This window comes from Panthera uncia, chromosome E1, assembly GCF_023721935.1.
Source record: "Panthera uncia isolate 11264 chromosome E1, Puncia_PCG_1.0, whole genome shotgun sequence".
Taxonomy (NCBI): domain Eukaryota; kingdom Metazoa; phylum Chordata; class Mammalia; order Carnivora; family Felidae; genus Panthera; species Panthera uncia.
Window position 1 is genome coordinate 5,045,840 of NC_064814.1, and position 21,614 is coordinate 5,067,453.

At 61.3% G+C, this 21,614-nt stretch overlaps 2 protein-coding genes and 1 long non-coding RNA gene across 17 annotated transcripts in view; 1 reads left to right on the forward strand and 2 right to left on the reverse strand.

Annotated features, from left to right (window-relative positions):
- Positions 1–305, reverse strand: part of LOC125926337 (uncharacterized) — an 839-nt gene extending 534 nt beyond the window's left edge. The window contains exons 1-2 of the long non-coding RNA XR_007459081.1: positions 218–305; positions 8–97 (exon numbers count right to left, since the gene is read on the reverse strand). This is a non-coding gene — a long non-coding RNA (uncharacterized LOC125926337). The remainder of the gene's footprint in view (positions 1–7; positions 98–217) is intronic.
- Positions 1–12,898, forward strand: part of QRICH2 (glutamine rich 2) — a 32,544-nt gene extending 19,646 nt beyond the window's left edge. For 7 of the 14 annotated variants that reach the window (XM_049635653.1, XM_049635651.1, XM_049635652.1 and 4 more), the window contains 17 exons: positions 71–106; positions 362–1,441; positions 2,033–2,118; positions 2,676–2,773; positions 3,268–3,382; positions 5,338–5,592; positions 6,348–6,470; positions 6,556–6,630; positions 6,838–7,002; positions 7,117–7,238; positions 7,896–7,961; positions 8,252–8,353; positions 9,169–9,372; positions 9,728–9,875; positions 10,261–10,348; positions 11,068–11,208; positions 12,678–12,898. In XM_049635653.1, the coding sequence (XP_049491610.1) occupies positions 71–106; positions 362–1,441; positions 2,033–2,118; positions 2,676–2,773; positions 3,268–3,382; positions 5,338–5,592; positions 6,348–6,470; positions 6,556–6,630; positions 6,838–7,002; positions 7,117–7,238; positions 7,896–7,961; positions 8,252–8,353; positions 9,169–9,372; positions 9,728–9,875; positions 10,261–10,348; positions 11,068–11,208; positions 12,678–12,868 (3,095 nt within the window). In that variant the 3' untranslated portion in view covers positions 12,869–12,898. Of the gene's footprint in view, positions 1–7; positions 107–361; positions 1,442–2,032; positions 2,119–2,675; positions 2,774–3,267; positions 3,383–5,337; positions 5,593–6,347; positions 6,471–6,555; positions 6,631–6,837; positions 7,003–7,116; positions 7,239–7,895; positions 7,962–8,251; positions 8,354–9,168; positions 9,373–9,727; positions 9,876–10,260; positions 10,349–11,067; positions 11,209–12,677 lie in introns of all 14 variants that reach the window. The other 7 variants (XM_049635654.1, XM_049635661.1, XM_049635660.1 and 4 more) reach the window with 6 other exon arrangements.
- A 2,618-nt stretch (positions 12,899–15,516) lies between these two features.
- Positions 15,517–20,984, reverse strand: UBALD2 (UBA like domain containing 2). Of its 2 annotated transcripts, none has more exons than XM_049635668.1 (3): positions 20,847–20,984; positions 20,540–20,602; positions 15,517–16,648 (listed from the first exon to the last, which is right to left on the reverse strand). In XM_049635668.1, the coding sequence occupies exons 1-3, from the start codon at positions 20,964–20,966 to the stop codon at positions 16,331–16,333; spliced, it is 501 nt and encodes a 166-aa protein (XP_049491625.1). In that variant the 5' UTR covers positions 20,967–20,984; the 3' UTR covers positions 15,517–16,330. The 2 variants fall into 2 exon arrangements, with proteins under 2 accessions (XP_049491625.1, XP_049491624.1); XM_049635667.1 differs by having other exon boundaries at positions 15,517–16,651.
- Between the last annotated feature and the right edge of the window lie 630 nt (positions 20,985–21,614).

Here is a 21,614-nt window from a genome sequence, read left to right on the forward strand (position 1 = left end):
GTCCAACCTGGAGCAGGTCAGCCTGGTTTGGTCCAACCAGGAGCAGCCCAGCCTGGTTTGATGCAACCAGGAGCAGCTCAGCCTGGTTTGGTCCAACCTGGAGCAGGTCAACCTGGCTTGGTGCAACCTGGAATGGATCTGGGTGGTTTGGTCCAACCTGGAACGGATCAGCGTGTTTTGGCACAACCTGGTGCAGCACAGCCTGGTTTGGTCCCACCTGGTTCAGCTCAGCCTGGTTTGGTGCAACCTGCAGTGAGTCAGTATGGTTTGGCCCAACCTGGAGCAGGTCAGCCTGGTTTGGTGCAACCTCAAATGGGTCAGCCTGCTTTGGTCCAGCCTGGTGCGGGTCAACCTGGTGCAGGTCAGCCTGGTTTGGTGCAACCCGGAATGGATCGGCGTGGTTTGGTCTACCCTGGTGCTGATCAGGGTGGTTTGGTCCAGCCTGGTGCAGGTCAGCCCGATTTGGTACAACCTGGTGCAGGTCAGCCTGGTTTGGTGCAACGTGGAGTGGGGCAGCGTGGTTTGGCAGAGCCTGGCCCAGGTCCACGTGGCGTTTTTCAACCTGGTGCCTATCCACCTGGTTTGCTACAGCCAGGTGCATATCTTCCCGGTTCAGTGGAGCCTGGTGCCTATCCACAAGGTTTGGTTCCACCTGGTGCCTATCCTCGCGGTTTGGTCCAGCCTGGTGCACTTCCACGTGGTTTCATGCAGCCTCTTACTGATCAGCGTGGCTTGAGGCAACCCGGTAGAGATCAGCAAGGCTCAATGCCATCAAGCACAGAGCTTCGTGGCTTTCCAACATTCCACCCGGAGTCTCTAAGATTTATATCACCATATCCATATCAGCATGGTGTAATGCCTCCTAGCAGAGGTCAGCATGGCCAGGTGTCACCGCTCCTCTCCGGTCAAGGCTTGGCACCACCAGGTACTGACCAAGAGGGTTTATCAGAAACTTACCAGCCAGGCGTGATACATCCGGGCACAGATCAGGGCGGCCAAATAAAACCAGGTGCAGACCAGCACAACCAGTCATACTCTATCCCAGAATCCCGTGACCTAACGTACCCTGGCCCTCGGGGCCCAGGCTTTCCTGGGGTAGATCAGCTCCAGGTCAGTGTGGATCCACAACAAACACATACCTCAGACCGAGCTGGAATTTCTGTCCAGACTACCCCAAGCCAAGAAGCCACCTCTGCCAAGAGTACAGTCTTTCTCAACGATCTCTACCGAGTCTCATCCGGAAGGGTCAATGTCCAGAGCGAAAGACATGATTCCCTGGATAAATTGTCTCCCAGCTTCCCTATAGCAGTGGAAACATTTCGTCTGATGGGAGAGCTCATTGGCCTTTATGTAGAGCTCAAGGAGAACATGAAGGAGCTGGATGAGGAGAAGGCTGGCCAGACGGACTTAGAGAAGTTACAGTACTTGCTTTCACTCATGGGTAGGTACCACTTATGTGGAGGAGGGACCACTGTGTTGTAACCTCCCCCCGGCCTCCTCTCCTGGCAGCTGAGTTTCTTCCTGAGTCGTTGCCAATAGCATATCCTTTCTTGAAAAGCCACTCTGGGTTCTACCATAGCCTTGGGGGTCCAAAAGCTGGAATTAAACCAGTAGAAGTGAAGAAGCCTCAGCAGAAGAGTAAGGTGGCTCTGATGCCTCATCAGGCTCTCTGGACAGCAGCTGAGGACAGCGGGCAAGGGCGGCAGTAGCACCCAGGGGTGTGTGGGGGGGGACCTGGAAGAATTCAACTTCACCTTTGTTCACAGCTGTGGGACCAGAGAATAATTAAGATTTGAGAGCTGGGTGGAAAGTGTGGGTCAGTAGTCCCAAAGCCCTTTAGAATATTAAGCATCAGGTGGATTTTTATGGGGTGAAAACACCCCCCTCTGCTTTCTTCCCATCGCCTCCACCCAGTCACCAGGAAAAGCAGGTACATCTTGCTGCTTTCCAGGGTAGTTTCACTGTGGGGGGCTGGGACGGGGGGCCTGGTGGAGATCCCACCCTTCTGACTATAAGGCCTCCATTTTCATAGTCAAAAAGACTATACCACCTGACCTGCAGGAACAGATGAAGACCTTAAAGGCCTTGACCAAAGAAGTGCGGCAGGAAAGAGCCAAAGTAAGTAAGGGAGGGTCCACCCACTTGGCCTTTGAGAGCCAGCAATCCCACTTTGCACTAGTCTTTCGATAGATTACACAGTCCTCTCGCTGACATCATCTCGTCGGATCTTTACAAACCCATCAGATAGGAAACGCACCTCAAGCATCACCGTGTCCATTTCCTGGATCTAAAACCTGACGCTCAAAGCTGTTAAGATTCAGCCGAGCCAACAAGGAGGCCTGTGCTCCTTGCATCACATGGGGCCCTTTCCAGCAAAGCCCACTGTCTCTGCAGCAGCCTTGGAGCCAAGTTTGTGGGACTGTCTGGGGCCAGTGGTCATGGCAAGGAGCTGCTAGACCTTCAGCTGCTCTCTTAATGCCAGCTGTCCACATGCCCAGGATGGACGGATAGATGGATCGATGGATGTCCGGAAGGGACACTCTGATGGATGGCTCTTGTTAGAGGATAGGACCAGGACCGGGACTGGGGAAAGGGGCTTGTTCGGGCTGCAGGAGCATGTTCAGAAAGCAAAGAACTCAAGCCTGCCTGACCTTCCTCTTCCGTTGGGTTTGTAGCTGGACAAGATACAGAGGCTCCTGGAGGGCGAAAGGGAACAGGAAATCGGAAAAGAAATGAAAGACGACCAGCTGAGCACGCAGCTGGGAATCCTCAGGTAAAACGCCCCTGCCAAGGGCAGCCTGTGTCCTGGCATCACGTATTCCCAGCCAAGGAGCCTTGGGTTCACTCACAGTCTGAACCGGGCCCTGTCTTTGACCCGGGCTGTGTCTGCCCTTCAGGGTGTCCGTGTCTAGCTCAAGTTACTGGTGAAAATTTCCTAAGTTCTTAAAACAGCTCAGCACCAGGGCTAGGAAGGAAAAAAGAGGCTAGTCTCTCTCCCCAGTCGGAGGCTGTAGGAGAGCACTTGCCAGAGCCCCTCAAGAGCCCTCACTTTGTGATGTCAGGTCTCACCCCCTAGAAACCTCTCAGGCCAGCAGGCGGGCACACACCTCCGGGACACGCGGCACCTGGGACTCCCTAGACGGAACCTGCTGCAGGGTGGCTGGGAGAGCCCTGGTGTGCATCTTTCTCTGCCCCTGGTGGACCCGGTGGGCCTGGGCCCTTTGGGCGGCCGGTGGGGCCAGGCCATCCCTCCTGCCCGTCTCTCAGAGTCACCGTGGCCGACATTGAGAAGGAGTTGGCCGAGCTCAGGGAGAGCCAAGAGCGGGGCAAGGTCAGCATGGAACATTCAGTCTCCGAAGCCTCTCTCTACCTGCAGGACCAGGTAAGGATTCTAGACTCTTCAGGGGCAGGAACCAGGCCCCTTCTCAGAGTTGGCCGTGGGCGGTGAGGCTACTAGACTCTTACGTGACATATGATTTGCAAATACTTTCTCCCACTCTCTTTTCACGCTCTTAATTTTTTGTTAATGTTTATTTATTTTTAAGAGAGAGAGATAGAGCACAAGTGGGAAGGGGCAGAGAGAGAGGGAGACACAGAATCCAAAGCAGGCTCCAGGCCCTGAGCTGTCAGCACAGAACCCGATGCGGGGCTCAAACCCACAAACCCTGAGATTGTGACCTGAGCCCAAGGTGGACACTTAACCTACTGAGCCAGCCAGGCGCCCCCCCTTTACACGCTCTTGACAATGTCTACCTTTAAATCTTGAGTGATGCTACCGTTGGTCACCCCAGAGGGTCCCCACTGAGGAGTGTCTAGACAGCCCTCTGAGCACTTGTGGAAGGATCAGATAGGAAAAGCCACTGGGCCAAGGGGACTCATGTCAGGAGCCCTTCGGTGCTGGAGGCCCCATTCTGGGCCATTTCCAAGTTTGCCAGAGCACCTGCGTGTTCCATTTCGTGACCCCAAAGCCAGCTGTCCAGTGTGGGGCCTGAGGAGCAGCAGATGTGTCCCAGAGTCGTCACTCCAAAGCTCATGTCTGAGCTTAGCCACTTCTGGGCTGTCAGGGGTGGGAGTGGGAGGGCATATTCAGAGAGAAGCCGCTCCCTGCTGGGCCGGCCTGGCCTCCTGCCACAGCCTCTTCGAGGCCCCAGCCTCCACACTCCCGATTCTCCAGCCACCTGGGCTTCCCACGTTTCTCTGAACACACTGCCGCTCTCCCTGGAATGTCCCTGCCACCCCTTCTTACCCAAACGACTGCTACTCGTTCTTCCCAACTCCACTGCATCATCCTCTCTTCTAGAATTAATCCATCCTTTTTATCCCAGGGGCCCTTTGACATGCTATCATGGGCTCTTCAGAAGAGTGTGGGCTCTTCTGGGCGCGAGCAAGAGTCTCACTGAGCTCAGGCAAAAGGGAGCTCGGTTGAAAGGGCACGGGGTTACGGGGGCTGGGAAAGAGCAGAACCTCCAGGGGGCAGTCTCACCGGGGGGCCCCCCCGCTTGTCTGTCTTTCTGTGTCTGTTTCTGTGTGTACCTGTGCCTCTGTGTCCCTGTTCTTCTCCATTTCTCTCAAATACCTCCACATCTCTCTTCCGCGGGACTCTCGGCCAGCTTTCTTATCTCTCACACACGGCCCACAGTGGCTGCCAAGGCCCGACAACGTCGCACACTTCCAAGAGGGGGTTAGATTGGCCCAGCCCCTCTCTGAGCCAGGCAAAAGGTCAAACGCCTGTGGGACTGGCTGCCCCCAAATCGGGTGCTGACCCGAGACCAGTCCTTTGTGGTGACAAACCGGGACTGTGGGGAACAGAAGAGAGCAGGAGAGCCAGTGGAAGGAACCTGCTCCCGCCCAGACCGTGAGAGACCCCCGCAGCAGAAGTAGCTCTGACCCCACTGATTTATTGTTACCGACACGCTGGATGGGGACAGAGCATGTGTGAGCCCACCCCTCCCGTCGCCAGGGCCTGGAGCCGTGTCGGTGTGTCGTCGGGCTCCTCTCAGTGTTTGTGGACTGGCTAACTGACATCACCACCCTAGGGTTTAGCTAGAAGAGCTATGTCCTTGCCTTGACTCAATGAGCTGGCTGGAGAAAGGTCCCGAAACCTCCCTCCTGCAAGGGTTTTATTCAGCATTAATGCTTCACTCCCTGAGCACCATATTCACTACTTAAAGGACAGGCACTGGGCATCTCCCATCGGCCGCACTCTCTGTGAGGCTGCAGCGACCGCCTGCATCGCACAGGCCAGGGGCAGAAAGCACACGCTAGCAGTGGCAGTGTGGACAGAAGGTGGCCGTGCCTCACTCACCGCCCTGCACCTGCCTTCTCGCCCGCGCCCAGCTGGACAAGCTCAGGACGATCATCGAGAGCATGCTGGCCTCATCCTCCACGCTGCTGTCCATGAGCATGACTCCTCGCAAGATCCTAACGGCCTCGGCACCTAGCCAGATCGACCCTGAGACCGCCTGCCCGGCCTGCAGCCTGGACCTGGGCCATCAGGTCAGCATGCTGGTGCAGCGTTACGAGCAGCTCCAGGACATGGTCACCAATCTGGCTGCCACCCGGCCCTCCAAGAAAGCCAAGCTGCAGAGCCAGGTGATTCCCGCTGGCCTCCCTCCTCGTGTGGCCACACGCGGCCCCCAGCGGGGGAGCCACAGCTCAGAGGCCCACAGAGCAGGGAGTGGCTGGTGGAGCTTTAACGGGCCTGAGGGCCAGTTTTCCATTGTGGAGCTCTTTATTGACCCCACAACAGTCCCAGGTCCTTTCACGGGGTCACAGTGGGGGCAGCAACAGAGCTGGCTCTGGGGACAGGAGACCACGGGGAAGAGCTGGCTCCGTAGGGGTGGGACGGCAGAGCTGGCTGAGGTGAAGAGCCAGGTATTCGTGTGCCTCGGGGACGCTGGCATAGCTTTAGGGCTCATTAAGTCCCCTCATGCCAGCCTTCCAGCACCTTTCTTAATTCCCCACAGAAGGGCAGGCTTGCTGGTGGGGGCAGGGACGGGCACAAGTCCCTGAGTCCTACCTCTTGGACTCTGGAGTTCAGATCCAGCTCAGGGCAGATGGGGAGACCGTAGGCCACATCCCAGCTCTCGGGGGCCACTCCGGAGCCTCTCCATCGCCTGTTCTGGTCTCCCCCAAAGGGGGGCCAGTTCCCTGGAGGCTAGTCCGTGGGGAGGTGGGAGACTGAAGCTCACGTCCAGTTAGGGGGACACTTGGAAAAGAGCAGAGAGCCTCCCCACTGCAGGGGGCAACTGCGGAGGAGAGCCAGAAAAGGGGTCTGAAGTCAGCGTCACCTGCTGGGCGATGATTTAAGGGGCGGCGCCCAACACCTGTGTGCCACCTCCCCGCAGGACGAAGAGCTGCTGGGCCACATCCAGAGCGCCATCCTGCAGGTACAGGGCGACTGCGAGAAACTCAACATCACCACCGGCAGCCTCATCGAGGACCATCGGCAGAAGCAGAAGGACATTGACGTGAGGGGCCGGCAGGGCGGCTGGGGGGCGGGGGGTGAGGCCGTTCACTTCCCGCTCCTCATCCTCTGCTCCCTCGGCCTCCCAGGTGTTGTACCAGGGTCTGGAGAAGCTCGAGAAGGAGAAGGCCAACAGGGAGCACCTGGAGATGGAGATTGACGTGGTAAGGGCCCGGCCTGGAAGAGCCACCTGTGTCCCAGGAGATCTCGCCGGTCATTCTCTGGAAGCTCTGGAAGGCCGGGAGGGGAGGAGCCTATTGGGGCGGGGAAGGGGGCAGAGCTCAACGTCCAGGGTTGATGCCTCAGGGCAATGCGGCCCCTCCAGGGCTCCCTCTCCCATCTGGGGGACCCCCTCCTCTCTTCACGGCCAGAAAGCTGACAAGAGTGCCCTGGAGGCCAAAGTGAGCCGGGTCCAGTTTGACGCCACCACGGAGCAGCTGAACCACATGATGCAGGAGCTGATGTCTAAAATGAGCGGGCAGGAGCGGGACTGGCAGAAAATGCTGGACAAGCTGCTGGTGGAGATGGACAGCAAGGTGAGGGCAGATGGCAGTTCGTCTCCAGGTGCCGCAGATCGCCCCCCCCCCACCGTACCCCCGCCCCGAACCCCGCCTTCCCGGAGCTCACCGGTGGCCCACCCCGGCCCGCAGCTGGACCGCCTGGAGCTGGACCCCGTGAAGCAGTTGCTGGAGGACCGGTGGAAAGCCTTGCGGCAACAGCTTAAAGAGCGCCCTCCCCTCTACCAGGCGGACGAGGCAGCGGCCATGCGGAAGTGAGGCCTGGCCCACGCGTGGGGGCGGGGTTGGCACACGCTGCCTGGGGTGGGTGGGTCCTGGGGGTCCCCAGATGAACAGCTCCCACGCAGTGTGCGCTGGGAGGATGGCCGATCCCACTGGACCACCCCAAAGTTGGCGTGACAGAATCTGAGAGCTCGAAAAGCTCTTCCAGCTCAGGCTAGTGACGACCGCGGTGGACAAAGGGAGGGGAGAGAGGCTAAGGCTTCCGGGTAGCGGGCGAGCTCCGCTGGGTCGCTGTGACAGGGAGGGGCCCAAGGTCCCCAGGTCTGAGCCTGGTCCTGGGGGGCCCAGCCCACAGCAGGCTCGAATCCCAGGATCTCCACTCCTGGCCGCCAGAGGGCCCCCGAGGTTCACACAGGTCCTCAGGGACCCTCTGAAACCCGGCCGGCAGGCTTTGGGTTAGGACAGGTGGGTGCTGGGTGAGCGCCCAGCAGCAGGCACGTCTAGAAGCTAGTGGGTTTCCCAGGGAACAGGGCTGGATCTGCCTCTGGTGGCTTGGGGTCTGCCACCGTGGTGAGCCGAGCTTCCAGCCGCCTGGCCTGCAGGGGGCCAAGCCCTTCTGCGTTCTCCTCTCCCATTCCAGAGCCCCTGGGCAGGGCTCTCACCCTCTGTGTGTATCCCACTCCCCACAGGCAGCTCTTGGCACATTTCCACTGCCTCTCGTGCGACCGTCCCTTGGAGACACCTGTGACCGGACAGTGAGTGCTTCCCCCCTGGCCAACCCCAGCTGGTGGCCATAATGAGGGCGGGCACAGGGGGGCTGTATCTCGCCCGTTCCCTACCTGCCTCCGAGTCTTGTCCTCCCTCGTCTCGTCTCCTCTCCCACGGGTCCATTCCTGTATGCCTGACTGCTTGCCGGCCCTCCGACCTGCCCTCCGCCAGACCCTGGACAGGAAGGCTCCGCAGGCACGTAGAACGTGGAGTGCCAGATTTGGACGATGGGATTTCTCACTCTCCAACCCTCCTCCTCCCCTCTGTCCCTGCCCAGAATTATCCCTGTGATTCCCATGGGCCCAGGCCTGCCCGGGCACCGTTCCATCCGCCCCTACACGGTCTTTGAACTGGAGCAGATCCGGCAGCAGAGCCACAAGTACGGACGGACGGGGCAGCGGGGTCCCCTTTGCAGGGGAGGCAGGGGCCGAGGCTGGAGGGTGGGTGTGGAGGGCTCCTTCTCCTGGCTGGGACGGTGGGAGCCACTAGAGTACTTTCTGGGCTAGCCGCCCCCCCCCCCCCCCCCCCCCCCCCGCCCCAGCTCTTCGCAGAAGGAGTAAGAGTGATCTTACTTGCCTTGGCGTAATCACCTGCCTTGGAGTCCCTGTTGGGGGTCCCGGTGGGACATTGCCAAGGGTGCTGGCTGGCTGGGGGAGCTCCTCTTTACCTCCCCGTACCCCCCAGATGCTTCAGCTGTCTCAGCAACCCCAGCACGGTGGGGGGAAGGCAGGGGTCCGACATCAGCCAGCCAGAGGGTTGGCTCAGTGAATGTGGGGGGAGAAGGTGGGGACATACTGCACGCGCCCTCAGGCTCCTGCCCTCCTCCCCACTGCGTTTCCTCCTCCCAAGGCTGGGGGTTCCGCAGTAAGGATGGTTTCAAACTGCACTTTGGAGCCCTGTAGGTGTTCCACGTAGGCAAGGCCAAGTGTGCGGGGCCAAGGACCCCCAGCCTTAGCTGGAGTCGCTGGGCTTCTCCCCATCTGGCTCTTCCGCACGATCTCATCTCAGGAATCCTTCCCGGGGAAGCCTGGCTGTGGTCCCTCAGGGTGCTAGGGAAAGGGCTCCTGCCCACACACGGTCCTGTTTAGAGAGGCATAAAGAGAGGGAGGGGGCCAGGGTCTGTGTGAGTGTGGGCTCAGGTGGCTGCAGTCGCCTGACCCCTCCATCTGCCTGCACCACCACCCCCCCCCCCAGCCTAAAGCTGGGCTGTGCCCCCTTCCCTCGGGGCGACTTGGCGCACATGGAGCGGAGCGTGGGACGCCTGCGCACCATGCACTCCAAGATGCTGATGGACATTGAGAAGGTGCAGATCCACTTTGGAGGCTCAGTCAAGGCCAGCAGCCAGATGATCCGTGAGCTGCTGCAGGCCCAGTGCCTGAGCTCCCCCTGCCACAGACGGTAGGACCCCCGGGACCGGCCCCCCGTCCCCCCATGGGGCTCGGCTTCGGCCCGCCCACGGCACGGCCCTGTGAACGTCTCACCCACTGCTGGGGGAAGCCCTGCCAGAGAGGGAGGGAGGGAGAGTGCGTGTGGGTGTGCGTGCGCATGTGGGGGGGGCGGTGAGGGGGAGAAAGAGTGGTCTTCAGGGTCGCTCTCCTCATGCATTCGCCCCTTCCCATCCCTTGCTCCTGCCCTGGCTCCCAGAGACACCCCCCCTCCGCCCCCACCGCCCCGGCCCAAGACAACTGCCCCATCCCCTTAGGTGTGTCCCAGGTCACAGCTGCTCCCGGTGACCCTGCTGTCCTCATCGCAGGGTGCCAGACATGGCCGACTACACCTACTCGAGCGCGCCTCGGCGCTGCGGGGGCAGCCACACCCTCACCTACCCCTACCGCCGCAACCGCCTGCAGCACCTGTCACAGGGCCTGTACCCCACCGAGGAGATCCAGATCGCCATGAAGGTTGGGGGTGCTGCCCGGGAGCAGGGCCCTGACATGACCCCGAATTCTCCAGTCATTCTGGAAAAACCACCGCCAGTCGCCAGAAGGGCGGATGACCAGCCCTCTGCCTTGAGGCCGCTTAAACAGTCCCAGCTAAAGCCTCTGGTCCTCGTGCCTCGTTGGGAGAAATGGCATCCTGGCCGCCGGCCCATCTGGCACCCCCACCCCCACCGTGGGCCCTCCCTTCACCCTGGTGCTGCCAGAGCCCGGGGGAGGGTTCTGAGCACTGTTGGGTGCCGGGAGTCGGGAGAGGACGTCACTCGGTGCCCCAGGCCCTCGTGGAGGAAGGACCAGAGGGCGAGCCCTAAGGTGCCGCATGGTAACGGATGCCCGCCCGTCCCCACAGCATGATGAGGTGGATATCTTGGGCCTGGATGGACATATTTACAAGGGACGGATAGATACAAGGCTGCCGGGCATCCCGAGCAAAGACAGTGAGTGTCCAGGTGGCCCGGAGGCTCCTCAGCCTCCTTGCTCAAGGGTCCCCGGGGTTCTGTCCAGTTCCTGGAAGGCCATGGGGCCACTGGATCTGGCTGCCTGCCTTCCTCTGCAGCCTCCCCGATCCCAAGCGTTCAGGGCTCTGAAAGCTCCAGGTCAGTGTTGCGGGTGGGGGACAGCTGTCCGGCCTCAGCCGACGAGCTGGGACATCACGGCCACGTATTTATGCCAGGCTCCCTCTCCTCACTGCCTCAGCCCCTGTTCCAGCACCACCGGGGCCGAGTTCCTACCCCTTTTTCAAAGCCCAAAATGCTCCTCCTGAGCCCCCCACCACTCAGTGAATCTCCCATCCCCATGATGCCCACCTCCAGTTGGCCAGACCTGCGGGGCCCTGTTGATCCCCCCCCCCCACTCCCCACCTGGTCTCAGAGCCACGTGTGCACCTGTCTCGCTGCCTCCCCTCCTCAACTGTGAGCCCCGGTCAGAACTCACCCCGCACCCAAGACGGGGCTGGTGCGCGTGGGTCCTCAGAGGATATCTGGGCGGGTGGACGGATGGACGGACGGACACAGAAACGAATGGTGTGCTTACAAGGACCCCAGTTGGGGCCGGCCGTGACCATCTGCCCTGCAGCCCACTCCAGGTCCCCACGGGGCCCCGCAGAGCTCTCCCTCGGTGTCTCAGAACTGACCCTCCCATCCTCTGTCCCCACCAGCCCCGGTCTCAGCTTCGGGGATGACAAAGCACAAGGCCAAGCAGCCCCGGCCGCACACGCACCGGCAGCAGTCTCTCAGCGACAGCAGCCAGCTGCCCTCCCGGCCACAAAGTGCTCAGATGCTGGCTGGCAACAATTCAGGTAGCTTCCCTCCGGCTGGAGCCTCCTTCCAGGTGGCCCCACCACTGCCCTCCTCCCCCGGGGCCTCTCCTCCTTGCCCTGCCGGCCCCCTTTCGGGCCCAGGCCTGGTAGCTGCCCTTAATTCCCTGGAGAGAGGAAGCGCCTGGAAGCTGAGAGACGGGATGGGAGGGAGGAGAGAGAAAATCCGTCTTTACTGAGTTCTCCACACACGCCAGGTCTGTGGGGTAGATGCCATTACTCTCCCCATCTCGCTGAACCGGAAATAGGGGCAGGGCTATAGCCAAGGCTCTGGGTCCAGGCCCAAGCCACACCCCCCAAGCCCTCATCCCCACCCCTACCCCACCCCCCCACCGCACTCCTGTGTGTTCACGCTCCTGGGGCTAGTGCTCAGCTCTGCTCGGCAGCTGGTGGGCATGGGCGGTTCTCCCCACCGAGAATCCCTCCTTCTGACCCTGTCTGGCGAGGAGCTTCTCCTCACTCCCAGGCCTGAAAGGTCCTTAGAGTCCCTGTTCTCCCCTGAGGGGCTAAATCCCGCCTGAAAGTCTGGGGGGGGGGGGCGCTCGGGGGCCCCCAGGGTCCAGCCACATGTGGGGGCCAGAGAAGGACACTGGCCTGGAGTCACGAGGCCAGATCACTTTCAAGTGACTCTGAGCAAGCCTCCCCCCTCTCCAGACCTGTTTCCTCATCTGTCCATAAAGGGGCGCTGCTGGATTGGTGCCCTTAGTGTCACGGCCCCCAAGAAAGGGGATCTGAATGTGAGGGCTCCTCACCAGCTGGGCCACTGTGAGGAGCTTTACATGTAGGAAAGAGTTCTAGTCGTTAGCCTCACTTAGAGCTGAGAAAACAGGCACAGAGAGGTTCAGGTACTTGCCCAAGGTCACACAGGGAGGAAGCAGCAGAACTAAATTCTTAGGAATTCCAGCCTAAGTTGGCTGCCTCCGGAACCTGCGCTGGTAACAGAGGGTAGCAGCGTGGGGTAGAGGACTCAGTAGTGGACGGAGGGTGCAGGTCTGTGACCCTGGCTTCCAAAACGGTTTTTGTGGGGGAACTCTGCTTCCTTCTCCCTGGCATCCCGCTGTCCACCGTGAGGGCACCTCAAATGCTACGGGAGCAGGAGAGGGGGGCAGGGCAGTCTTAGGAAAAACTCCTGCACCTATTTATGTGAATATTGCCTAAATAGTCCCTGTATTAATAGAGGAAACATTACTTAAGAGGCAGGTTCTTGGCCACTGACGGAGAGCCTGATTATTTTTAACTCATGGAGATTATAAAGGAGCTTTGCTCGGGAGCTCCAATGAGGGCTTGCGCTGAGCACCCCAGCCCGACGGGCCCCCTCTCTGGCGTTATGCCCCCACTTGCCTGGCTAGTGGGGCGGCTCCTGACGTCCCCGGGCTCTGGGCGAGCTGGGGAGGGCTGTGGCGGGCTGCAGCGGGTGTGGGCAGTGAGACAGAGCCACCCGTGTCTCCCAGCTCCTTCCCATCGGCGCAAAGACAGACCCGTCTCCTCCGAGGGGCTCCTCTCCCAGCCGAACGTGGCCCACCCGCCCAGCCCCAGCGAGATGGGAAACCGGCCGGCGGATGTGGACGCGCACCTGGATGTCCCGCCGGGGGAGGGTCTCGAGGAGCCCACCCGGGGGCCGAGGTCCACCGCTGCTCACTGAGCAAAGCTACAAATAAATGTTTAGGAAGAAGCTTGGGGCAGCGAGGCTTCTCTGGTCTGAGCTCAGGAAGATGGGGTGGAAAGGGAGGGGCCCCTGCAGGCCAGGCACCTCCAGACTGCCCCCAGGTCCGGGGGCGGGGGGCTTCTCTTGGAGAACCAGGAATGACCTGTAGCCTGGGAATTAGACCGCGACCCCCTCACCCAACAGATGAAGCTGCCCTCCAAGGGCTTCAGGAGGGCTGAGCGTTGCACCAGGGGTCGGCAGGGGCAGCAGAGGCCAGACCCCAGCTCACTCTGGACCCCAGCTGGGCCTGGAGGCTGCGGCCTTCCCGTCTGGGCCCACTGGGGCTTTGTGGAGAGGTTGGGGCTCCCAGTGTCTGTACCTTGAAGCAGAGGTGAGGGTGGCAGCCGGCAGCCGCTCCCCCACGGATGGCTCTGGCAGTGCCCAGCTCCTGGCACGGCGTCCCAGGGGGGACCAGTGCGCCCGGGAAGGTTCCTGCTTGCTGTCCTGTGCAGTGTACCCTTGCGTGGCTGCTGCAGAGGCAAGCAGGGGCTTAGACGAGGCGGGGGGCGGGGGTGGGGGGGCGGTGCTGCCTGGCTGGCCTAGGCCGGTTCCCTGTTCCCCTCCTCCCTCCCCAGGGAGACGGAGAAGTGTGTCAGGAGGGGGTTAGCCTGGTGACGGCCATTTGCCAGGTGGCCTCGAGGCCAAGCCCTTGTCCTGCTCCAGCTTGCTCGGCTCCACCAGCCCCAGACAGACAAGAGAGCTCTTACCGCTATCCCGAGTCCTTTGTGCTAAAGGTCCCGGCAGGTCTGAGGGGACAGAGGGGCAAGGGCAGGGCTGAGCTCAGCAGGTACAGCAATCGCAAGGGAGGAGCACCCACCCCCCCCAACCCCGGGCAGGGGGCCGCCCTCACACTAAGGCCTCTGAAGTCCTGAGAGCAGTTTTAACCATCTTCCAGGTGGTTTCCCCCCCCCCCCCCCCCCGCCCCAGTCCCCATCTCCCCGACATGGGAAAGGGATGTCTGACACCGGAGGCCTGCTTTACGGTGTGAGAAGATGGGGTGACAAATCACACCGTAAAGGAAAGTGTGGCAGGAAACTGCCCAAAAAAGGGTTTCTCCCCAGTTCCATGCGGGCAAGCGGAGGGTGGGGTTGGCTCCCCGCGGGAGGGGACGTCCCCCTCCTGTCCCCATCTCCTGAGATGCTTTCACCTTCACGCATCATGCAGTGCATGACCTAATGCTCCGGACGAGAGGAGGGGAGCAGCTTGAACCCCGGGGCCCGGGGTGTGGGGTCCCGGATTCACAGCCGGTGCCCTTTTCTCCTGGAGCAGGAGGCAGGGGAGGGCCAGCCCCTCTGCTCCTGCTCGGGCTCCCATTTCGCACCCTGAGAAATGTCAGAAGGTTGCTGGCTCCGTGTCCCTGGCCTAGAATCCAAACTCACCAGCTTGGCAGGGAAGGGCGGCAGCAGCAGGACAGCCGGCCCGCCGCACCCAGGCCTCCCCCGCGCCCACGAAAGGACAGGGAATGGAGGCCCACCCTCCTCCCCGCACCTGGGCCGGCCGCCCACCCTCACCCGGGCTGTGGTCCCGAGGCCACCCACGTGCCCCGCAGGGACTTCCCCTGGCAGTCCGGGAAAGCACAGGTGGGCTGGCTGGTGGGGGGAGGCCAGGAGGAGCCCCAGGGGTTTCCAACCAGGAAACAAAACCGAAAGGACGGACCCGGCCCCTAAACCATCACAAGCAGAGGGGAGCTGCTACAGGGTTCCCAGCGAGAGAAGGTGCGGGAAGACCCAGGAGCGGGGCGGGCTGGCTTAGCAGGCATTGGGCGTGAACTCCCAGACCTTCCTGTCCCCAAGCTACAGCGGGGGCCCACTCCCGGGCTCTGGCTGCTCAGAGGGAGAAAACAAGCTCTTGGGGGGACAAGGGACTCCAGGTAGCATCCCTCCTCTCCAGCATGAGGCTCACGGAGGAGCCCCGACCCTGGGGCCAGCCACCCACTCCTCCAGCCAGCTAATAGGCTCCTGCCGCCCAGACCACCCGCACGGCAGGGTCACCTGAGGAAGGGGCCCACTGGGCCAGGAATCTCTGCCTCCACTCTACTGCCTGGAGGCTGTGGGGAAGGTCCTAACAAAAGGAGGTCAGTTCCTGTGGGGACACATCCCGTCTCTCTGGATCCTTGACAGCCTGGGCTGACCTTTGGGGTATGGCCAGTCAACACGCACTCAGGGACAGGCTACCCCGAAGAAGGCCGAGGACAGAATACTGGGGATGGGTCCAGACTGGGGGCAGGGGCAGAGGATAGGGCTGCCACCAAGTGGAGGGGTAGCTCCCCTCACCGCGGACAAGACAAAGGCTCCAGGGCTGAGCACCAGCCACTCCCCACTGCCAAGGGCCAAGGGGAGAGGGGAGAGGGTCATGGTCACCAAGTCAGGCCCCGTCTCCCCTTCTCCCTTCCATACTCAACGGGACCCAGCCTGTCCTCTCAACGCCGGGGTCTGGACACCCCTCCTCAGAATATCCAGCCCAGCCACCTAGCAAGGAAGCCCTTCCCCTCCAACCACAGCACAGCCGGGGCGCCCCGGCCCCTCTTCCCCAGGAGAGCGCTTTTTTCCTACCAAGGCAAATAAAGGCACCGCAAACCAGGAAAGTTAGAAAAGTCTCTTTTTAAGTCTTTAAATTAAAATTTCACCCTGGTGAGATGATCGATTTGGGAACTAAATCCAAAGGCAAGCTCTCCGCTCTGTCACCCACTCGGACGGGACGCACAGCGGGAGAGGCAGGGTGGCCGTGGAGAATCGGGTCCCCCGGCTAGGCAGAGCCTGGGCCTTTGACCCAAGCCGGCTCCTTAGTTCCGCACAAGCCCCGCACATCCAGCTGGAGATGGGGGGGACCCCGGGAGCTGCGGGGCCGCTGAGGAAGCCGGGGTGGGGACAGCGCCCCATGGCGAGGAGACCTCCACCCCTCCGGCCGCCGGGCACTTCTGGGAGCCCCTGCCGCCGCGGAACTCCTTGGAGTGGCTCCACGGGGGTCCTCTTCTGATCCCAGAAGGCATGACCTCTGAGGGGAGGCAGCTAGCAAGATACCTGGCCCCCAAGCACCTGCCCCGGCACCAGGGGTGGAGGGAGGGGTGCCGGCCCAAAGGGGAGGACGCTCCGGCCCTTCCCTGCTGACCCCGACCAGCCAGCTCCATTCTCATACATTAGTTACATTTATATATTTATATATTATAGTTATATATTAAAAAGAGAAAAAACTTGCCTGAAGAGAAACTCCTGAAGGACCCAAGTGGCTCAGGAAGTTTACTAGCCCCGCCCCCCCCACAACAATTCTTTTTATAAAATCTTCCAGTGCAATCTTCAGGAAACCCCCGCCCGCCCCAGCTCCCCCCACCCTGGCCCTCCTGTGTCTCCGCGACCCTGGGCTGCCCCCCAGCTCCAGCCCAGCGCCTGGCAGCATCCAGTGTCATCTCTGGCCATCCATGGCGGCCATGGCTTTCTGCTGGGAGCCCCCCTGCTGTGCTCCGGGGGGCCACGTGGGCTGTGGGTGGTGCAGGTGGTGGAAGCTGTGGGCCGTGGGCGAGGAGGGTGGGATCCAAGAGGCCTGGTGGCCAGGGGGGGACGAGGCCCAGAAGGGGCTGAAGTTTGCAGGGGGGGAGCAGGCCACGGCCGTCATGGGGCCGTTGCCGCTCTGCAAGCCCTCCGAGGCACGAAGCTTGGAGAACATGGCCAGTGCATCAGGAAAGTTGGGCGGCGTGGCAGGTGTGTTGCTGGGGGTGCACATCTGCTGGAAGAGAACACAGGTGTGGGGAGGGTTACCGGCACACTCCCCGCCCCCAACGTGGAGCCACGCCCCCTGGACCGGAGCCTTCTGGTGGCGCTCCCCCAAGGCCAGCCCCTCCGTTATTCCCATTTTCCAGTCCACGAGGAGCTTCTACAGGAAAAAGCACCCTTTCCACCCTGAGCCAGTCACTACACACAAACCCCAACGATTTTCATCAAAACCAAAGAGAGTTTCATGATGCCAGGCAGCGACATCCCGAGGAGCGTCAGAAGTAAAGGGTTAATTCCAACCAGAAGCTAGGGTGTCAGATTCAAGTGAGGACAAGAGAGCAGCCCGGGACACCATTGCTTAGCGCCTCACCCTGGGTAAGAAACCAGCTGGCTCCCTCAATAATCCGCCCTCAGATGTTCTGAGGTTGTTGCTCAAAGGAAGGCGGCCAGACCCAGGGTCTCCCTCTGATGCCCAGAAGCTACCCTTTCTCAGTGTCTGGGTTGGTTCGGCACTAACAGCACCAGCCAGCAGGCCCTGGACACTTTGTTATCCCACTTCTCACGACGCCAGGGCACAGATGGGGAAACTGAGGCCTGGAGCTCAAGTCAAGTGACCGAGGCACATCCACCGCAGACTACAAGCTGAGAAGATGGGATTCCCAGGCTCGAATTCCTGGGGGTGGGGGTAGGGGTGGGGTCCCAGATCTGCGGGACCCAGCTCTTAATCTCTACCCAACCCTGAGTCATCTGCACTTAGAGTTAAGTACAACTTCATGCCTCGGCTCCCGGAGGACAAAAACCAGGGAGGGATTTGGGTTTCCTGTGTCCCCAGCATCTCTCCCATGATGTGGCAGCCAGAGGCTGCCAGAAGTCTCGGCCTGTTCTGTCCCTCAGCCCGCCTCCTGGGGGCACCTTTACAAACACCGCAAAACCTGCTGTCTTCTGCCACGACCCTGGGAGGGAAACCCCCCCCCGAACTCTCCAGTATCCGCCACCCTTTCTGATCAGGGACCCCCGCCAGGAAGGGCCAAGGGCTGGGGTAGCGTGGCGGACTCTCCCCGCCTATGGGGGGAGGGGGGGGAGGGGTAGTGCAGCGTGGTGGGGCTGAGGGTGCCACCTAGAAGTGTCCCACAGGGGCACGCGGCCCGGGGCAGCAGAGAGCAAGGCCTTACACAAAGCCTGTTCTGACCTCACCAGCAGCTTCTCCCTTTCCGGGGAGGCCAGGAGAGTACTTCTTTGAATTTCTCCTAATTTTAGCAACACCAGCCCCTCCCCCAGGCACGGGGCTGGGGGGGGCGGGGGAGACAAGACTCTAGGGTTCTTCACCTCGCAGAGGGCGCTTTCACAGCTCTGCTTTTAAATCCCAGGCAGAAATGAGGAGGGAGAAGCAGTCCTATTAACTGGGCCAGCTCCCTACCAGCAGCTAGGGAGCACCAACCATTGTCTTCCTCAGGGGCGGCCGCAAGGGCTCCCAGCAGGCCCGGCCCCACCCAGACCGACCGCTTCCCTCCTCCCTTCTGTTCCCCGCCCCCCACCCCAGGGCTGACTTCTCGGCAGCAGGAAACAATGAATGGGGGGTGGGGGTAGAGGCCAATTGCATCACAGCATCGTGACTTCCCCAGTTGACCAAGCCAGCGAAGCTTGGCCTCCACGACCCACCCCGCTGCAGAGAATGGTCTGGCTCGCGGGGACCGGGCGCATCCCGTGCCCACCTGGCTGGGTGAGCTCCTGCAAGTTCCTTCACCTTTCTGAGGTTCTCTCTCTCTACTTTGGTAAACGCAGGGGTTTGGACCCCATGCTCCGGAAGCCCCTGCAGCTCCTTGCTTCTAACAACTGTGGACGAAGCTTCCAGCCCTCAAGCACACCCAGTGTCCACTGCACCCTGCTTGCGATGCAGTGCCTCACTCTTAGAGCTGCCCCAAGCCCCCCACCCACACCCCCACCCTTGTCTGGGAAGATGCCTATAGCTGTGTGACTGTACAGTAATTTACAGGACAATCATTTATCAGCTACCTGTGCCCTGGGTCACTTCTGGTATTATGCCACTACTGTTCTCTTTGTTGTTAAGTTTTTTCCTTGGATTCTCTCTAAAATTAGACTCCTTGAGGGCAGGAATGGCATTCTCCACTGTGCTGATTAAGTACTCAATACATGGCGGGCTGATGGATACCCGAGATTATAAAGTCTGTTACAAAATCTGCCACCTGCCTTGAGGGAAGCTTTTAAGAGATTATAATCCCTGGGCGCCTGGCTGGCTCAGTTGAAAGAGCCTGGGACTCCTGATCTCAGGGCTGTGAGTTCCAGCCTCACGTGGGGTATAGCGATTGAGAGGGAGAGGGAGAGGGAGAGGGAGAGGGAGAGGGAGGGAGGGAGAGAGAGAGAGAGAGAGAGAGACAGAGAGAGAGAGACAGAGAGGGAGGGAGAGAGGGAGATTATAATCCCTTGGGATTTGCAGAGAAGGAACTACAGGACCTAAAAAGGGCCGCTAGCCCCAACTCTCCCTGTTCACTGCACCACAAAATGCTTGTTCTGGAAGCCCCTGGGCTTTCTGGAATGGCTACAGTTGGTGGAGCAAACCCCAAGGCTCTTGTGAGAGATGAGAGGCAGGGGGCTCCCAGGTTCTAGTGCAAGGTGGAAGCCAGAGCTTTCCCATGGTCACACGCAGGGCAAGGTCTCCTGGAGAGGACCCCTCACGGTTTATACAAGGAACCTGGCCTTAGCTGCCACAGCCCTACAGCCGGCACAATTCTCCCCTCATATTCCAAGACGTTTTTTGTCCTTTGATTTATATACAGCATAAACCATTCCAAGCTGAGAAGCTGGTTAAAAGGTCAAGACAGACCCTTCCACTTGTCCTTTCACCTAGATGAAAACAGGGCCCCAAGGATAAGACACAACACAGAACCACGTGCAGCTTCTCCAGGAAAGGGAGCAGCTGAGAAGGGAGCCGTGGGCAAGGACACCAAGTGTTAAAATGCCAAAAATGTACTCCAAAAGCCACAACAGATCTCCTGGGGAATAATGTTTTACAATCCCTACTGCGGAGCCCGGTCCCTCCCCGCCCCCCACCCCCACCCCCCCAACAGAGCTAATAGGTAACTAGGGGTGGGGAGGGAAAGGCATTCAAGCCTCTAAAGTGAAAGCTTCGTCCTGCGCCCCTGGAAAGCAGGACACCCCCGCCGGCCAGGAGGGCAAAGCCTCAGGCCCCGGGGGGCCGGCTTGGAAAAGAAAGCAAACCCGGACCCCAACCGCTTCTGTTTCCTGTACTTTTATGTGTCTTTACGTACTGGGGTTAAATGCAAATTCTTGTCCTTATCTGGTCTAAATCCGTATGTCCTCCACGCTCAGGGCAAGTCCCTTTTCCAACAACAGGAAAGAGTGAACATACCTCTCCGGGTAGAGCCTAGCGCTACCCGAGCCTGGGTGGATTTATCCCTTTCCTGTTCCCTGCAGGGCTGGGTTGTTTGGCTGGGGTGCGGGGCGGGGGGGAGCTCTCCGCAAACACAGACGCCCCAGCTCCCAGCCCCCTCAGGGTCCTTCACCCGGGCTCCCAGTTTTCCCAGACGACCCGTTACCATCCCATCTGAGCCCCCTCCCCATCCCCCGGCCATCCCGGCCCCCGGCCCCGCGGAGCGCTCCCGGCCCAGGCCCGAGGTCGAGGTACAGTCGCCTGGGAGGCCGGCCCACGAAGTTGGGCGAGCCAGCCGGCCCCGGGAGCCGCTCTTTCCTGGAAGACATTTTGGCTCTTTGTTTACATCGCGGCGCGGCGCTCCCCGGCAACATGGCTGTCACCGCCCGCGGCTGACAGCGGCCCCCGGCCCGCGCCCTCGGCTCCGGGCGAGCTGCGGGCCGGGGTGCGCGCCCGCGCCGCGCCCGCCCGCCGGCACCCGGCCCCGCTTACCATCTGGTGGTGGTGGTGGCTGTTGGGAATGTTGGTTTCTTGGAAAAACGTGCTCAGGGCGGTCTGCGGACAAACACAGCGGCAGGGCGGCGGTTAACGGGGACGGGGGCGGGAAGCCACCCCCACCCCCCACCATCGGCCCCCGGCCGACCCGTCGGCCCCGCGGGCAGGGCCCCTCCGCGCCGCCCCCGGCCCCGGGCCCGCGCCCCACGCGACACCTCCCGGCCGCGGATCGCCTGACGGGGCGACACAAATAGAGCGCCCCCCTCCCCGGCGCCGCGCGCCCCGGGCCTCGACCCGCGCGCACCTCGAACTGCCAGTGGGCCGCCTGCAGCAGCTGCTTCGCCTGGTCGGCCGCGCACCCCGCGGCCAGCACGAACTGGTTGATCATGACCTGGTGCCGCAGCTCGTCCATGTTCACCGACATGGCTCCGGCCGCCGCGCGACTCCGGCTTGGCGGCCGCGGGAGGCCGGCCGCTCTCGGCTCGCGCTCGCCGCCCGCCCGCCCGCGGCCTCCGGACCCCTAGCCGCCCGCCGCCCGCCCGGCGAGTGTCCCGGCCCGGCTCCCGCGGCCGCCGACACCACAAACAACGGCGCGGGGCGGGGCCGCTGTCCCAACGTTCGGGGGCCGCGAGCCGCCGCCGCTGATTGGCCCGCGCCGCTCGGCCTGCGCCCGGCTCCGGTGCGGACGTTCGATTCGAATCCTGCGGCCTGCGGCCCGCACTGTTTCTCTTTTCGCCCGGCCGCGCCCATTGGCGGAGCTCGGCGCCGTGGAGCCGCCCGGCATTGGTCGGCCGCTGTGTTTTGGCTCTTCCGGGCTCCTGGTTGGCCGCGGCCGGGAGTTTGGGGCGGAGCCGCGCTCGTTGATTGGCCTCCCGTGGGCCTGTTTGAACTCAACTTGAAAACCTTGAGTGTCTGCTGATTGGCCGAGGGCCCTGTGTTTGCTGTTGTAGGCTTGGGGGTGGTGCGGCCAAGTTCATTCATTACTTCATTGAAACTGTACATGCTCAGCTGGAAAAGCAAGACAGAGTGGCTTTGACTCATTTCCTCTGAAAGATGTGGTCATCTCGAGAAA

Excerpts from the sequence above, each read along its gene's own strand:
- UBALD2 (XM_049635667.1), bottom strand. The coding sequence starts at position 20,966 with ATGTCGGTGAACATGGACGAGCTGCGGCACCAGGTCATGATCAACCAG. Across the intron at positions 20,603-20,846 it reads CGGCCCACTGGCAGTTCGAG|ACCGCCCTGAGCACGTTTTT; the intron begins GTGCGCGCGGGT and ends GTTTGTCCGCAG. Across the intron at positions 16,652-20,539 it reads GCCACCACCACCACCAGATG|CAGATGTGCACCCCCAGCAA; the intron begins GTAAGCGGGGCC and ends GTTCTCTTCCAG.